Source organism: Lepidochelys kempii, chromosome 3 (assembly GCF_965140285.1).
Source record: "Lepidochelys kempii isolate rLepKem1 chromosome 3, rLepKem1.hap1, whole genome shotgun sequence".
NCBI classification, from domain to species: domain Eukaryota; kingdom Metazoa; phylum Chordata; order Testudines; family Cheloniidae; genus Lepidochelys; species Lepidochelys kempii.
Window position 1 is genome coordinate 193,681,602 of NC_136382.1, and position 18,327 is coordinate 193,699,928.

Consider the following 18,327-nt stretch of genomic DNA (forward strand, 5'->3'; position numbering starts at 1 on the left):
CAGGGGAGGAGGTGGAGAAGAGGCGGGGCAGGGATTTGGGAAAAGGGTTGGAATGGGAGGTGGGAAGAGACAGGGCAGGGCCTCATAGAAGGGGTGGAGTGGAGGCAGGGTGTCAGTGATGCAGCTCTTGAGCCACTGTACTAGTCCTCATGTGGCCCTTGTGGTGATTTGAGATTCCTGATGTATACTATACAAAGTACCATGACAAGATTTTGGTCTGCAGCTCAGATATGTACAGGCCCTGCTTCCCCCTCCTCTAGGAATTTTATAAATAAATCACCAAAGGTGACATACAATCAAGTGAGTCAGACTGTTGCCACTGGTCGAAGAACTAAGTTTACACAATTTAAGAAATCTGAATGCATGAGTTTACAATGCTTCCTAGCCAGTCACTTTCTTCAGAAACCAACAGTCCTGTTCATCAGTATGCTTGCTTTAAGTGAAAGATACAAATTAACCATACTTTTGATTAGTGATAAAGCATTAATATTTAATGAACATACAAGGGTTTTGTTAAATTACTTAAATATTTTGTCAAAAGATCAGACATTATGCCTGAATGAAAACAGACTGCAAAAGCAGCCCTATTTTCTTCTAAACTTCCCAATCAAGTTGAAGGAGGCTGAGCACCTGTAAACTTCATGCAGAACTTGTGTTATTTCTATACACATTAGCTGTGTATTAAGATCTCCAGCCACAATCTCTGTATATTGGATACAGAGTCCCAAATTAGAGTCCTGGGTCTTAGAATCTGTCAGCTGCTCTGCTTGCCACAGCTCTAATATTGCCATAGACTTTTGATGGAGGGCTTCCTGCAGAGAAGACAGACACATTATTATAAAATGCTATTGACAGATAACCATTAGTACAAACTCTGCTGTAAGATTAAGGCTGCTTTTGAAAGCTCAAGGTGTCTGCATTACTGCCAATGCAATTTTCCCTGACTGACGAGGCTCCAAAAGAAATCATCAGCTTGTCAGCAGATTATTAAGGATTCAATATAAAGGAGGAGATAGTCGCTATGCTTTGGTAAAGCTTTGCAATTAATTGCAAGAAATATAGATTTGTTGTTTACAAGTGATTTTTCTTTAGAAGTCATTCCTAGCTGAAGAGGATTGGCAAATTATCTATTGGACACTAAGCTTGTGCTAACTTTTCATTTAATAACCCAGTACTGTACGACTTTCAACTCAGCTGTTTTAGCTAGTTCTAAACAACAAAAGCCAGAAACGGGAAATGTCACTAGTTAGTGCAGCCCTCTGTGGACGTTCAACACTCCCTTCCCTGCTCTGCTTAAAGCACGAAGTTGGGAGGTACACACGCAGGGAGCAATTTTGCTATCTTTACTCTGCAACAATTGGAGTACCTAGGAGCAGAAGATCTTTCCCCAGCAGTAGCAGTCAAGAATGAGGTGAGTTAATCTAAGAGTTCAGATTTAGAATAATCCTCTGGCAAAAAAAAAATATTAAGCCCTACTTAAAGCAGCAATGATCGCAGTTTCCCCTTAAATACAGATCTTACAACAAATCAATGTTTTTGCACAAGGGACTGAAGTTACTTAATAGGGCTTACCTAAAATGAGATTGCAAATTGCTGTTCGTGCCATCTTAATATTCTGAAAAGATCCTAAAATATGAATTTTCCTGTAACAAGCAACCAAAACAGTGTTATTTGGGAAAGGTTTTTTCCCTTTAAGCATGTAGTTAATATTATGGTATTCAAGTGAATTTGAGAATCAAGAATCAACACACTAGATCTTTGGCAGCGAAGTACTAGTGAATTCTAGTCTTGCATTATTAATTACAACACTTGTAACAAGGATGATTGAGCTGGTGTGTTCCTTTCACTTCATGCTACCAACAATAGGTGGAATCTCTGTCCCATAGTCTTTTCTGATGCATAATTTATTTCCAAAGATGTTGCGATTAGCTCACAACATTGGAGAGGTCAAGGTTTTGAGTTGTTCTGTGATGAGAGCAGTTGTAACCAAGTTTAATAGCAGTGACCAGAGGAGAAACTGATCTGGAAGTCCAAGATCCCACTTCCCATTTAAAGAGACTAAGCATCCCAAACAGTGAACAACTCATTGCTATCCTCTACCCTTTTCAATGTAACTTGTGCATGCTCACATTTGTAGATGCAAACTATATATCTGCACTTCCAGCTATCACATGAAGATGCACCTTAATACTCAGACCTTCCCCTGCATTTTATTTAGTGGGTCAACTTGCATCTACAAAAGAGAAGAGGCTGAACTGCGCTCCCTCTGAAAGCTTATCTTTAAAGTCTCCTCAAACATGGAAGCATTAGAACAAGTCCCCATCGACTTCCCTTCACTAGATCATTATACTGGATAGCTCAAATTCAGTCAGAGAGGGAGGCTAATTTGTGCTTCACTTTAAACATGTATTTTCATATTTTGAGCACCTTCCATCTTTATAACCAAAACATGGCTACCTGTCATCTGTACATTCTTTCAATCATCATACCTCTTCACTGATACTGTTTGAGGTTCCTGCAATTTAGGAAGCCTATAATTCTGGGGGACACCATTCAGCTACCATCAGAACATAACTCCCCTACCCATTCAGCTTCCAACCTCCAGTGATGTTGCCTCAGATGCTGATCCTACTATTGGCCCCTAAGGAGCATTCACCTTTCATTACCATGTAGGCCAAGAATTCAAGCACTTTGAAGATGTTAGTATTCATTGGTTTGGAGAGCAAGAATCTTGAATGATCCCATCATGTAGAACTGTCCCTACATTTAGATGCACAACACTGCATTCTGGGTTACTGCACAGAAGGGAAGAATCAATGAAGGATCAAATACAAGTTTTAGGAACCGCACATTGCCTAGAAATTAAATATGAGAAGGAGAGTCTACTTACGAGTCAGCAAGAACTATTCGTGTCCTGGTTACATTTTCTATAGTGAATTTGGTTTTTCCACCTTTTCCCGCTATTCTTCCTATTGCTCTAGAAAGGTGATCTCCTTTCAAAGGCTTGACTAAAGCAGAAGGGAAAAAACTGCATTTCATTAGCCAATAGGAATATGTATTTCTATAGCAGCTTTTAGGGTCTTTCAAATCACTTTACAAACAGGAATGAGTTTCAAAATACCTCTATGGTGACAGGGAAACACTATACCGGGATTATTTTATTCACTACAGTGGGACAGCAGCTCACCCCAGACTAGCACTGTGTCAGAGAGGAGTATTAAAGTGATCTCTGTGTAGGACTAACAGAAATCACTCCTTAAGTGGCTGGGGAACAAGGATCAATTCCTGAGTGAGGTGGGAGAGGATCAAAACAATTAACATGCTCATGTAGAACAGAACTGAAATTAGAAACATCTAGGTTCCTATACCACCCTTATTCCTTTGCATCTGAGCACCTTCCACTAGTGCATTCAGCAACGTAACTAACATCTGTCAGTTGTTGTTCATGCTCTCTCATCCTCTCCCCAGGGCAGAACTACACATGCAGCAGTGTTTTGTAGTGGTAGGATTTATTTTGTTTGCTGCTCCACTCAGCATTCGATGAGTGGGAGTCAGGTGTGGGGCAGATGGGCCAAAACACCATTACCAGCCCTCAGTCTAAAACCCAGAGCTATGGCATTCCCTAATACACACCCAGAATGTCACTTTTCAAATTCACTACGCACTTCCTCAACTCTTCTTTTGGCAAGGAAAAGGGTAGCTACAGCATTAATTATTTGTCACAAATAAGCGGCAGAGATTAGGAATACAGGCTTTCATAAACCAGATGAGAACTAACCTGACAAGTCTGATATACTGCTTCTAACCCTGAACAAAATTGTTGACGTTTCAGGAGAAAGGCAATTGTGCTACCACCATGAATCTAGCCAATTTTGTACTGCTGTATATAGGAGTAAAAGTGCTCACTCTGCGGGTCAGGAAAGAAATGTATGTCCCCGAGGAGAATTACATGCTTTTTCAAGATTGTGCAGTGTTACCAATTATGTTATCCAACCCTTTTTTCCGCCCCCGGCGTCTTTAAAAAAGACTGACCTCCCACAGCAGTGAACTACACTGGCTGACTACTTACTACAGGAAGCAATATTTCCACTAAATGAATTTAGGACAGGTAAAATCAAGTGAAAGGTGTCACACTTGCCTCTGAATTCAGAATCAGTTTTGCAGTGCTGCTTATTTTGGCTAAATACCTCCATAGCAGATGTCTATTAACCCACACAATGCTTAAAAAATTGCAGCACAGGTCTGCTGATTCTCACGTTCCTATTTAGGCTCTAAACTCCTTGAGACAAGGTCTGTCTTATTTTGTACAGCATCAGGCACAGTGCCACTGCTCAAACACTACATGAGCCCAATAATCCTCATGACAAACTAGAATCACCCTACTTTTCAGCTAAGATGTAACAGGGAGTGCTGTAGTGAGGTCTCATTACTAAGACTGCTCCTTTTGCAAAATACACGATAGTAGCGTATTATCATAAATATTTGACAAATTCAGTTATATACTACTGCACAGTATCTGTGATTTATGTTGTTTGCTTATATACACTAAGCTACAAAACAACTCACAATGGATCTCAAGTTCTACTGAATATTCAAAGGCAATTTTCTTTTGGGCAGAGAAGACAATGACACCCGATGCACTATTAAAAGTTTTGCAACAGAAGACACTTACCATCTGTAACTTCAAAAGATTCTAGAAAAAGGTCATCTAACCTGATGAGAGCAAGAGCATCCTAAAATATTAAAAAGATTGTTATAATGCTGCAGAATATAGATAGCAAAATATGTCTAACGATCTGCATCATAAACCCTTTTTTTTTTTTTGGAAAGACATAAATAATAGAACAGATTCACAGAATGACCTCATGTAATGTCTCAAACAGCATCAGGCTAATCCACTGACGAATTAGTTGGGTGCAGCTTATGTTCCTGTATAAGGAACCCTGAATGAGTTTTAAATACCCGATCATGCTCTCTACACCCAAAACACCAACCTCCCACTGGAATGTGCACGTGCATAGAATCATAGAAAATCACAGAATATCAGGGTTGGAAGTGACCTCAGGAGGTCATCTAGTCCAACCCCCTGCTCAAAGCAGGACCAATCCCCAATTTTTGGCCCAGATCCGTAAATGGCCTCCTCAAGGATTGAGCTCACAACCCTGGGTTTAGCAGGCCAATGCTCAAATCACTGAGCTATCCCTCCCCTAGGACAGTGTATAACCAGAAAAATTAAAATGATGAAGCTGGTCTACAACCCTGAATCAACTCATGATTTACTTTAAGCACCAGCATACCAAGTTTTGTTTAAAAAAAAAAGGGGAGACCTCTAAAGCTTAGTTTAAAATGCATCAAATGGTCTGATGCTTCTTCAAAAAGTTAACCTTAATAGAAGTATATGATGGATACAAGCAAAATAGCGAATTCAAACAAACATCTATGCAAAAAAAATATATATCACCAGAGATTCAATGTATCCCTTCGGAGTGGTTTTGAAATAAAATGTTTACATAACACACATCCCTCCAGCTTTACAAAGGCAAGCTTACTGTACCACTGTGTTGGGAAACTAGAGAAAACCTGCCCCATAACCAGCATCCCCATGGCAAGCCTGCACAGAAGCCAAGGATTTTAAGCCAGCAGGTTTCTATTATCCCTACTTATATTACAATTTAGACTAGGTGACTAGGACCACCTGGCTGCCGAAGACTCACCTCAACTTGAAATCCAAGAATAAATGCTTTCACAAAGTCAGCTGCTTTCGTTAGAGCACTTACGTCTTTTGTCTCTTTACAAGTCTACATGAGAAACAAATTAAGCTGCATGTGAGAAAGAGGTCAGGACTTGAGAAACTCACCTAACAGCTACTAGTCCAAGAACTAAGTCTACTCAGCAGCCTGAAATACACCAGTTCCCCAAGCCAACCCCCTCCTGTCTGATCTACTGCTTGGGTCCAGAGACCCTGGAGTTCTGCTGAATTAACACTGCGCCTTCAATTAATACTGGCCCTCCACCATGGGAATGTGTGTTGCTACCCAGACCACTCACTCAATCAATGCTAGGCAGCCTCTCTCCCCACCAAGTCAGTTTATGCCCAACAGAGTCCTCTGCCAGAATGGGGCGGGACTGAGGTTTTCCTTCTCCTGGAACAAACCCATGCCATCCTCAAACAGAGAGCAGCAAAATGAGAAGCAGGGAGGCACTAGACAGTTTGACAGCCACCAGCAGCAGGCCCTGTCTAAAAGAGTATTGAGAACTTGTATGAATGGAATCCTCGCTAGCATCTCCTTCCAACACAGGGATGTGTGTGTTGGGATTCCTGCCAATCTGTGTTGAGATTCCCGCCAACAGCTGTGTGTGGGGGGAAGCCCACAATTTTGGCCAGAATGAGATTAATGATTGGACAACTATGAGATTTTACCTAGGGATGTGGTGAATTTTCCATAATTTGAAGTCCTTAGATCAAACTGGATACCTTTCTAAAGATATGCCCTAGATCAAACAGACATTATGAACTTGATACAAATGTTGCTGAGTAGGCTATCCAGAAGGTCAGATTAGATCATAGTGATTCCTTGGGGTCTTATCTACAAATTTATAAGACGTCAGAATGATACACAGAAATGCAGGTCTGGACAAGGAGATAGATAGGACAAGGAGAGGCAGTTTTGTGAGTCAGCAGCATAAAGGAGATAGATACTTGCATGACTTTGACTAACGAAAAATAGGTGACCAACAAGGAAGCCTTGTGTGACCACCACCAAAATTTGGAGAGGAGAAAAAGAGGAGGACCCTCCAAATGAAACACTAGAGGCAGAGTAACGTAGGAGGATAACCACAAAAATTAAGAGCAAACAAAATTTCAAGAGCAATAAATTAGATAGCAAGAAAGTCAGACAACTAGTTGAGAAAGATGAGCGCGGAGAGCCTTGACAAATCTCATGGCTTGAAGTGCATCATTAAAGACTCTGGTGAGAGTGGGAGCTATGTATTCTGGGGGCTTCCTCCCCACAATCTCCTCCCTCTGAAGCATCTGGCTGGAGATGAGACACTGGACAGGGTGGGCTATGCTCTGAGGTGCACAGAACATTCTCTCTCTCAGGTAATTAGCTGGATGGTTCTTGCTCACTTGATCAGGACCTAACTGTTCACCATATGAAGGAATTCTCTCCAAGGTGAGACTGGCAACAGCCTTGCAGGTTTTTCCACCTTCCTCTGCAGTATGTGGATGTGAGTCACTTGCCAGGATTATCTGGCCATCTCACTTAATCATTTCTCTGCCACTGTAGAGGCCTCAGACATTAGGACGGACTAAGATGCATCATTCTCTCTCTGTGGCACACAGTAATCGAGGCTCCTGTGGGCTGTAATATTTTGGTCTAACTTTGATTGTTGGGGTTAGTGGGAGTATGCAAGGAGGTGTTAATGGCCTGCCACATAAAGGTCAGACTACACAATCTGGTGGTCCCACCAGGTCTTAAACTTTATATTAGAGTTTAGTGGGCAGAAGCATGACTGGAGAGGGTTTATGATGGAAACAGAAGGAAAGAACCCCACAGAGTGACTACAGGGGAGAGCAAGTCCAGAAATATAGGGGGAGAGATTGGACAATAATTTGACGGTGATATGGATTAAGGTGGGCTTCTTTTTTCCTATTTATATTTTAAGATTGGGGAGACCAAATGATGCTTGTACTGAGCATGGAAAGAATCGAAGTACGTGTTTGGGGAGGGAGTGTTGGGGGGGTGTTTGAGATTATAAAACAAAAAGGGCTGGGGATACTGGAGCAGGTGGAGGAGGAAAGCAAATCCGAAGTCTCAGTGAGGAGCAGAATGTGCTAGGGGCTGAGGGAGGAGATCATGCTGCATTTTATCCGTGTTTCCTTTGACAGTGGGAGACATCGAATTTAAAAAATAAAAAAAAAATTAAAAAAGGAAAACTGACTGTACATTTTGTATAACATGTCAATATTGTTATCCTCAAGAGGTGATACCAAAAAAGTTAGTAATGCCTTCCTCTAATTGTTCAAGCACATTCCAGAGTCTCAAAAAACAGCAATTTATAAATCTCCAGTTTTCCAAATTCGATATTATGTATATTACACACAAGATCTATGACCAAGTCACAATTGTCAAAAAAACAGAACACTGTCTAAAGACGACATTTGTGCAGGCTTATCTACTGTAAGTCTTGTAGTGAAGACCGTACTCAGAATAAGATTTATTGACAAGGGAAAGAAGTTACCAATAGCTTCCACATTTCAACCCTTAAATTTGAAAATGTGGCTTTTTAAAGATTAATCTGGAACACAGCTTAATAAAAGTATTACAACATGCTATAAATATAGTTATCCACATGTCAGGGGCTTAACAAAAGCTTTAGACACGCTGTTAAAAGTTGTTAAGCTGCATAGGCAGTCAATAAGAATTTTAGTTATGGCTGCAACTATCACTTTCTATATCCCAAGTGACTTGAGCATAGTCCATTAGACAGAAGGAACAGATGCGCTAAGTAATTATGATTGCTTGTCCGCTACGATGAATAAAAGACATTATGAGATTTGGCAGCCCAAAAACATAACTCAAACCATTTACATAACTGTTATACAGTCTTAACTATTTACAAAGGATTGCATTCTGCAATCAAATCTAATGGTTAGAGCTGTTCAAAAACTGATTTTTTTTCCCTCCCTTATGTGACGTCAAATTAGGGATAAACAGCCTCTGGGTCAGTATTGCCAGGGGGTTACTTTTCTCTAAGTTTTATTTATTGCTTTATGAGTAAAGTACTTCAGGACACCTCTGTTAAGTTTTAGTTTGATCCCATATGTTCTACACGGCTCCACTTTAGTTTACTATAGCTAGTAACTGGGATCTAGATAATTAACACGTTTTTGTGCTCCGAACAAATATAAGAGATAGCAAAAGATAAGTTTTCTGACTCAGCTGAACTGAGGTGCTGCATGAAAACGGCAGGAAAGAGCTTTCTCCTTACCTTGATTTCTACATTTCTTGTTTTTAAGTTAAATCTGATTTGAAGATGCAGGTGTTCTACAATAGGTGTGAATATTTTCATCCAGTTTTCTTTCAAAGGAGTATATCTGTTTGCTGGTACAGGAATTTTCCTCATTTCATCTTTTCCGCTCTAGAAAGAAAAAAAGTTCAAGTACAACTAACCACTACTATGATCATTCTTGCCAAAAGACAGCCTATCAGAGTGCTCAATCATCAAATCATGCTTTTGCCTTGAAGTCACTACACCAATGAAAGAAAAAAACGTGTTAGGGAAAAATATCAGGGATTCCAAAATATAGAAGGCACAGACTGCCAGAGCAGTGAAAGAAGTTTTATACCAGTATTTTACTTATGATGGATGAGATTAAATACTAATATTTACTGGACACAGGCAGTGCCAAGGAACTGGAGAGTTATCCATTACTTCAACTTTTAAAAAGCTGAAACTTCTTGCTGCAAATGTTTTCCCGTCTACTCCTGCTTAGTTTCCAAACAGTGTTCTTCAGCTCCAAATTAAAAAGCTCACCGTCACTGAAGAAAAAGTGTGCCTGTGGAGATTATTATAAACAATAAACCTGCTATACAGCTAAAGGGACACAGTCCACTGAAAAGTTTCAGAGTAGTAGCCGTGTTGGTCTGTATCCGCAGAAAAAAAAAGGAGTACTTGTGGCACCTTAGAGACTAACAAATTTATTTGAGCATGAGCTTTCATGAGCTACAGCTCACTTCACCGGATACATGCCCAACTGCTGTAGCTCATGAAAGCTTATGCTCAAATAAATTTGTTAGTCTCTAAGGGGCCACAAGTCCTCCTTTTCAGTCGACTGAAAAGTCACACTTCTAACTAAAAATGTTTACCTATCATTCCCAATATTATTTTAGCTGAATGATAAAATGTTTGTTTAGTTTTTGCATTGACAGCACAGTACTTACTGGTCTCATTGTTTCCACTGTATAGTCAATGTCTCATGTTTGTGAGCAGAAAAACCATTACAAAGCTATATAACCGCAAAACCACAGATGTTTGCGGGTGGATTCAAGACCCGGTCTAGTACCTATTACTTTTTTTGGGGGGGGGGCTTTTTTTTTTAAAGCTGACTGGGTCTTTCAAGTTAACAACGCCCCTTTAACACGATAGCTTCAGCCGGCAGGAAGATGAAAACCATCTCCCCCGCCCCCCACCGTGTGCCCTTATTTACCTTGAGAAAACAACAGGACCAGGGCGACAGGACACCGCTCGAACCTACCTCGCTCATGTTTTAACCGGGCCCCAACCCCGCTACAACCCGGAGCGCTGCGCTGCCACGCGGCGGGAGGACACAGCGGCGTGTCGCTCCATGAGCTCAGCCTACGTGCCGGCGCCCTCGGGCTCCGCACCCCCAGGCCGGGGCACGGAGGGGGCACAGGGGAGCCCCGTCCGCCGCAGCACCCGGCTCGCTGACGGCGAACGCGGCCTCAGCGAGCTCCAGGCAGCGGCTGGTTCGATCCAGTTCAAGCCCCACGGGCAGGGCCTGTCCCCGCCACGGCACCCCCGGAGCCCAGGCCCGGCACGTCCCGGCTCACCCTGAGCGCGTCCCCGCAGACGGGCGGGAAGTCAGGCCTCTTGCTGGGCCAGGGCTGCCCCGTGTCCATGCGGCTCCCGCCGCCGCCGCCATCCAGCTCGGCCGCCCGCCGCTTCCGTTTGCTCCGCTTGGGGACCCTGATGAAGCCCCCAGCCTCCGTCGCGCTCTGGGTCTCCGGGGCCGCGGCAGGGCCGCTCCCCCCGATCCCTTCCTCCGCTGGCCCCTCCATGCAACGCTCCACACGTCCGGACGGAGCCGGGCATGGGCTGACGCAGGCCGGAACCACAGAAACGTCACTTCCGTCCTCAGGCCCCCATCACGGAACTCCTAGGAGCCCCAGGAAGGCGGGCTGAGCCCCGGATGTTACCGTTGGGCCTGCGCACCTGGCATGTGTGTAGTCGCCAAAGGCGGTGGCGGTTGGGGCGGCGCCGGCGCGCGGTATGTCGGGCGCGGGGCTGGAGAAGCCGCAGCTGATCACGCACGTGCAGCAGTCGCTGAACTACACCGTGTTCGAGTGCAAATGGGTGCCGTGCAGCGCGCGCCTCCTCTGCCTCGGCAGCGTCCCGCGCGGCACCGGCGTCATCCAGCTCTACGAGCTGCAGAGCGGCCGCCTCAGCCTGCTGCGCGAGGTGAGTGGCCGGCCGGCCGGCGCGGGGCCCGCCACCGCCCCCGGGTGCTGCGGACACCCTGCCCTTTGGGGCGGTGGGGGGCTGCTCATACACCGACCCTCCCCCCCCCCCACACCTCGTGGGCGCTGCAGGGAGCAGCCCCACGGTAACCGCTACACCTGCTTCCCGCGTCTCGGTCTCTGCTGTTCTCAGGCCCGTGGCTCTTATCGGCCCTTCTTTGTGCCCCGCCCCCGTGAGCGGCTCTCTGTTCCTGTGGGGGCCAGCAGGCCCCGGCACAGTCCTGCTCCTCCAGTACCCGCAGCCCCGGCTCCGCGAGGGGTGGTTGCTATAGCAACGCTGGGGCCCGCAGCCGCGGCTCCGCGAGGGGTGGTTGCTATAGCAACGCTGGGGCCCGCGCCCGGCCTGCGTGGAGTCCGCTGCGGAGCACAAGCCTTGTGCCATCCCGGCCCCTTGCTGTGTGGAAGCACAAAGCTATCCTCTGACTTTTTAAAATGGCCCCACCATGCTGTCAGCACCTGGCTTCCAGCCTGTAGACGTGGATACTGGAAAACTGCAGACAACGGACCCATTTTTCTCTCTCACCTGACAAATGAAAGATGGAAAAGATCTGGTCAAACAATTGAGTCCTTCTTGCTGCAGTCATCAATAAGGTACATGAATTTCACTTCATATGCTACGTTTTAAGGGCACCTTTGGGGCTTTTCTACACTGGCACTTTACAGTGCTGCAATGTTCTCACTCAGGGGTATGAAAAAACACCCCCTGTGAGCCCTGCAAGTTTCAGCGCTGTAAAGTGCACCAGCGCTGGGAGCTGCTCCCTTCGTAGAAGTGTTTTTTTTATAGCACTGGGAAAGCTCTCTCCTAGCGCTATGCCGTGACTACACAGCCACGTTAAAGCACTGCCACAACCAGTGCTTTAATGTTGCTAGTGAAGACGTGCCCTCAGTCTCAAAGGACCCCAAAGTCGTCTGGTAAAACATATGTAGCAGTGAAATGCAGTCACCACTGGAGTGAAGGGTGGCAATCAAATTGCACATAGGCCAACTTTTATTGACAAGGTAAAAAATGTAAACAATAAACTTTCAGGCCAACTTTATGTATCATAAAAAAAGGACATAAACCCAATTACAAAAACCGAACTTTGAAGATCATCTTTAAAATGCATCTGCTTCAGTGACAGGTATTACATTGATATTTCCTAGAAACTGGCTAGCTTCATTTCTCACTTTGTGCTGCCGCCACAACAGCATATGAGCTATATGCTAAAAGAAAAGGAGTACTTGTGGCACCTTAGAGACTAACCAATTTATTTGAGCATAAGCTTTCGTGAGCTACAGCTCACTTCATTGGATGCATACTGTGGAAAGTTTTCAGAGTAACAGCCGTGTTAGTCTGTATTCGCAAAAAGAAAAGGAGTACTTGTGGCACCTTAGCGACTAACCAATTTATTTGAGCATGAGCTTTCGTGAGCTACAGCTCACTTCATCCATCTTTTTATACACACAAAGAATGAAAAAATACCTTCCCCCACCCCACTCTCCTGCTGGTAATAGCTTATCTAAAGTGATCACTCTCCTTACAATTTGTATGATAATCAAGTTGGGCCATTTCCAGCACCAATCCAGGGTTTAACAAGAACGTCTGGGGGTGGGGGGGGGGTAGGAAAAAACAAGGGGAAATAGGTTACCTGGCATAATGACTTAGCCACTCCCAGTCTCTATTCAAGCGTAAGTTAATTGTATCCAATTTGCAAATGAATTCGAATTCAGCAGTCTCTCGCTGGAGTATGGATTTGAAGTTTTTTTGTTGTAATATCGCAACTTTCATGTCTGTAATCGCGTGACCAGAGAGATTGAAGTGACCGGAGAGATTCTCCGACTGGTTTAAGAATGTTCTAATTCTTGACATCTGATTTGTGTCCATTTATTCTTTTACGTAGAGACTGTCCAGTTTGACCAATGTACATGGCAGAGGGGCATTGCTGGCACATGATGGCATATATCACATTGGTAGATGTGCAGGTGAGCGAGCCTCTGATAGTGTGGCTGATGTTATTAGGCCCTATGATGGTGTCCCCTGAATAGATATGTGGGCACAGTTGGCAACGGGCTTTGTTGCAAGGATAGGTTCCTGGGTTAGTGGTTCTGTTGTGTGGTATGTGGTTGCTGGTGAGTCTTTGCTTCAGGTTGGGGGGCTGTCTGTCTCCCAAGATTTGTGAGAGTGTTGGGTCATCCTTCAGGATAGGTTGTAGATCCTTAATAATGCGTTGGAGGGGTTTTAGTTGGGGGCTGAAGGTGATGGCTAGTGGCGTTCTGTTATTTTCTTTGTTGGGCCTGTCCTGTAGTAGGTGACTTCTGGGAACTCTTCTGGCTTTATCAATCTGTTTCTTCACTTCCGCAGGTGGGTATTGTAGTTGTAAGAATGCTTGACAGAGATCTTGTAGGTGTTTGTCTCTGTCTGAGGGGTTGGAGCAAATGCGGTTGTATCGCAGAGCTTGGCTGTAGACAATGGATCGTGTGGTGTGGTCAGGGTGAAAGCTGGAGGCATGAAGGTAGGAATAGCGATCAGTAGGTTTCCGGTATAGGGTTGTGTTTATGTGACCATCGTTTATTAGCACTGTAGTATCCAGGAAGTGGATCTCTTGTGTGGACTGGACCAGGCTGAGGTTGATGGTGGGATGGAAATTGTTGAAATCATGGTGGAATTCCTCAAGGGCTTCTTTTCGATGGGTCCAGATGATGAAGATGTCATCAATATAGCGCAAGTAGAGTAGGGGCGTTAGGGGACGAGAGCTGAGGAAACATTGTTCTAAGTCAGCCATAAAAATGTTGGCATACTGTGGGGCCATGCGGGTACCCATAGCAGTGCCGCTGATTTGAAGGTATACATTGTCCCCAAATGTGAAATAGTTATGGGTGAGGACAAAGTCAGAAAGTTCAGCCACCAGGTTAGCCGTGACATTATCAGGGATAGTGTTCTTGACGGCTTGTAGTCCATCTTTGTGTGGAATGTTGGTATAGAGGGCTTCTCCATCCATAGTGGCCAGGATGGTGTTATCAGGAAGACCACCGATGGATTGTACTTTCCTCAGGAAGTCAGTGGTGTCTCGAAGGTAGCTGGGAGTGCTGGTAGCGTAGGGCCTGAGGTAACCTATTTCCCCTTGTTTTTTCCTACACCCCCTGCCCCCTCCCCCAGACGTTCTTGTTAAACCCTGGATTTGTGCTGGAAATGGCCCACCTTGATTATCATACACATTGCAAGGAGACTGATCGCTTTAGATAAGCTATTACCAGCAGGAGAGTGAGGTGGGGGGAGGTATTTTTTCATGCTTTGTGTGTATAAAAAGATCTTCTACACTTTCCACAGTATGCATCCGATGAAGTGAGCTGTAGCTCATGAAAGCTTATGCTCAAATAAATTGGTTAATCTCTAAGGTGCCACAAGTACTCCTTTTCTTTTTGCGAATACAGACTAACATGGCTGTTACTCTGAAAGCTATATGCTGCATGCATTGTGGGAGGATGTGAAGAGAGGGTGAAGGAGTGGTTCTACTAAGGCTGTTTTAAAATAGGTTTAAAATTTAAAGATCCTAGCTGTGTTGTCTAGAGTTCTTTTCTCCCCTCCCCCATTGAAAGTAATACATTAGAAATGTGAAAGGAACATTTAAATTTTTCTCCTTATCTTTTAAAAAGTTTAGTCTGACTTCTTACTGTTCAACTCAGGATGGCAAAAACCTTCTGTCTGTAACATTTTTTTCATGATTTGAAGCTAAATATTTTTGTTGTTGTTGTAATTAGAGTAGTACTTTCTTGCTTCAGTTGGGGGTCTCAGGGATTTTAGCAGGCACCTTGCAATAATGCTGGCTGCTAATTTGTTTCCTAAAATCAGCTCAGGTAGGTTTTTCTGCTGTATGTATATATGAATGTGTTATCCAGTTTACTGTTCCTAATCGAGTTTTTACAAATCAGACAGTACTTTATTTGAATTTTAGAGCAGGATGTGTCTTTATTTGGATTTTAGAGCAGGATGTGCTCTCAAAATACTCCTCCCTTATCCCCAGACTATAATATGCATCCTCCAGCCTAGTACTCCTTGACCTTAAATGCTTCTCACTAACTAGCTGAGGTTCCTCTAGCTGGATCCTCTACCTGGTTTCTTTTCTGTTCATCAGTTGTGCGGGTGAGGGGGAAATGCCACCTCTCCTCTAAATCAATTTCTGTCCATTACTATCTCACAATTATGCACATATTCCCAAAACCCTTATCCTGGCTGTTACTGGGACACACCCAAATTTATCTGCTCCTTTTTAAAAGGGATTGTGGTGGCTGGACATCGTTAGGTTTCAACAGCCTCCTGTTGTGGAGGTGTAGCCTAGTTACACTGTTGCCAGGTCTCACGTTGGGAGGGTTTAAAGCTCCAGCTTCTGGATTCATGTGATTGTGGGAATCTCATCTTCAATTTAAAACCAAAAATAGTTCCTAGCTCTCTTGGCTGTGAAGAAAAGTTTGAGAATGTGACCCTGAGTGCTTAAAACCCAGAGGGCAAATAAAGAGAACTTCAGTTTTATTTTTTAAATCTCATCTTTTTGGGAGTCTAATTCATGATTTTTGATGTTCCATTGAGCTTTAATAATCTTTTTGCATCTGTTTATTAGTTAGTCTTGAAAATGGTATCTTTCCAAGTAAAATTCTCAAAACTTACTGTTTGTTTTAAATGAATGCCAAAATTCTCCTTCTTAAGGTCCAGCGTTTGGCCATATAACTAAAGATTTTCATGAGTCCTCTCTGCGTTGAGTGCTTGTAGGTATTCAGTTAGTAACTACATGTGTAAAGAATGTATATAACGTTGTTGACACTAGTTATACAAGGTTTCATCAATTTTAGGCACCATGATGGCTTTTTAGGTGCACAGACTGCTTACGTAGAGCAGTTGTTTTTTAAATTGAAGTAACCTTTGAGGATTTACTAATCTGCAGTAACAATAGTGCCTCAGTTGTATAAAGACAGGTTTCAGAGTAACAGCCGTGTTAGTCTGTATTCGCAAAAAGAAAAGGAGTACTTGTGGCACCTTATAGACTAACCAATTTATTTGAGCATGAGCTTTCGTGAGCTACAGATCCGATGAAGTGAGCTGTAGCTCATGAAAGCTCATGCTCAAATAAATTGGTTAGTCTCTAAGGTGCCACAAATACTCCTTTTCAGTTGTATAAAGAGAGTTTAAGATCTACAGGGATAATAGTACATAAACTTTCTCAAGTTATAGGGTTCTGTAGGGATGCAACATATAAGGCACACAAACAGTGTTGCTCCAGACTAATAGAAAGAATGGCTTAATTATCTCTTATGTTCATGCTAGCAGATCTCTAAGAAGAGCTAAAATTTCCTCTGCTTTATATTTGCAAATCAGTAGCGACAACAGGCTTTGAGTATTATTAGTGAGACGGGTAGAGGGAAGGAGAATGAATGATTATTTTCTTAATCAAATCGACATTATGTAGTGATATGAAATTTTAAAATCATAGAATAAGCTACAATGTGGTATACCTTTGCCACAGAATATTTTGTTTGCATTTCATACTGAATATCTTATTGAAAGTTCACTGAAGCCTGCTAGTAGTGTGGCTTTCAAGCAGCTGCTTATCCATTGTGTGGTTTTTTTGAGATTTTTTGATATGCTAACAAAAATTTTACCCTTTTTAGATTGAAAAGGCCAAACCTATTAAATGTGGAACTTTTGGTGCTACATCTCTACAGCAGAGATATCTAGCTACTGGGGACTTTGGTGGAAACCTTAATATATGGTAAGAATACTAGCTCCTCTCAGGATACCCCTTACTGTACATGATATACTTGAACTCACATTTCAGGCCTATTGTATTTGCCCTGTTTTTGTGTGTTTATCTGTATTATAGTTGTGCCTAGGGACCCCAGTCATGGATCAGATTCCCTTGAGCATACACACTCAAACAGAGACAGTCTCTTCCTGAAGAATTCACATCCTAAGTAAAACTATTGAACAAAATTAAGATAAAACAACATATTGTTGATTCATTTAAATCTTCTAGCTCCAGGTAGCAGAAAGCTGTTCCTATTCCTAAAGGTTCCTCATGTGGAAAAGAGGCTTTTGGGTAAAAAATAACAGCCATATGTGTTCTGGCAGTTTCTAAAATGAGGTTTATTTTCTACATTCAATTTACAGTTCAGATTATGAACACATTTTTCTTAATGCTTTGGCTATTGTTACCAACAGCCGGATTCAGAGAACATGTTCAGATTAATACAAGTCGGTAAATTTTTTGAAAATATAAAAGGAAACCTTTACAGACTTTCAAAATAGATTTTAATTATCTGATACAATTTATTAGCATTCCACCAAGAGACTAGTGAAAGGTTCCATTTCACTGGAATATTAAGAATGGTATTGATAGAGGGTGACTGTTAGTTTGTATGATTGCTCTTTAAATGACAAGGAATTGAGGAGAGACAAAGCAGAATTGGAAAATTAGAAGAAAAGTAAGAACCTGGGAGGATTCCAAATAGAAGACCAGTATTAAAGCAGAAATGATGGACTTTCCTTTAAAGATGAAGATCTTCAGGCAGAGAATTGGTTAAAATGGATCCAAAGGGTCATCTTAAATCCTCACTGAAAATACAGTTAGATACAACATTTTGACCCTGAGTCCATCCTAATAAACAATATTAAAAGTTTGTAATGTGAGGATTCTAATTTTTTGGAGTTGTCCTAGACTAAAATACTATTCTAAAATTTGTATACCAAATATAAATTTGGGTAGTATGATGTCATGCAACTTGTAGGACATTGAGGAGTTTAACGTAGAAAAATGAATTGAACAGTAAAGCAGATATTCTCAATAGTATTACCTGGCTCTTCGTGTTTGTGGGTAGATCGAGATCTGTATGCACTGTTCCCTTTAACCTGTTTTGTTGTAAGCTTCCAGCTGCTCAGCTTCAACATGCTTTTTCATAAATGACATTCAGTACCTAGATGTAGCATTCTCTCAATGAAATTTCTACTTCACAGAACTTAACCAGCTTTAGTTGCATTCTGATCCCTAATTCAGGGAAATTATTTTTCTTGCTCATTCTGACTAGTGATTTGTGC

The 18,327-nt window shown here is 42.8% G+C and overlaps 2 protein-coding genes across 3 annotated transcripts in view; one reads left to right on the forward strand and one right to left on the reverse strand.

Moving 5' to 3' along the window:
• PNO1 (partner of NOB1 homolog) lies at nucleotides 1–11,235 on the reverse strand. The gene is made up of 7 exons (XM_073339457.2): nucleotides 10,578–11,235; nucleotides 8,995–9,144; nucleotides 5,715–5,798; nucleotides 4,673–4,733; nucleotides 2,891–3,008; nucleotides 1,573–1,643; nucleotides 1–812 (listed from the first exon to the last, which is right to left on the reverse strand). Exons 1-7 carry the CDS (start codon nucleotides 10,803–10,805, stop codon nucleotides 745–747), a joined length of 780 nt encoding a protein of 259 aa, XP_073195558.1. The 5' UTR covers nucleotides 10,806–11,235; the 3' UTR covers nucleotides 1–744.
• The window catches only part of DNAAF10 (dynein axonemal assembly factor 10), a 17,509-nt gene continuing 10,065 nt past the window's right edge, over nucleotides 10,884–18,327 (forward strand). The window contains exons 1-2 of one of the 2 annotated variants that reach the window (XM_073339453.2): nucleotides 10,884–11,205; nucleotides 16,905–17,005. In XM_073339453.2, coding sequence (XP_073195554.1) covers nucleotides 11,017–11,205; nucleotides 16,905–17,005 — 290 coding nt within the window. In that variant the 5' untranslated portion in view covers nucleotides 10,884–11,016. Of the gene's footprint in view, nucleotides 11,206–13,144; nucleotides 13,227–16,904; nucleotides 17,006–18,327 lie in introns of those variants that run through there. The other variant, XM_073339456.1, reaches the window with a different exon arrangement.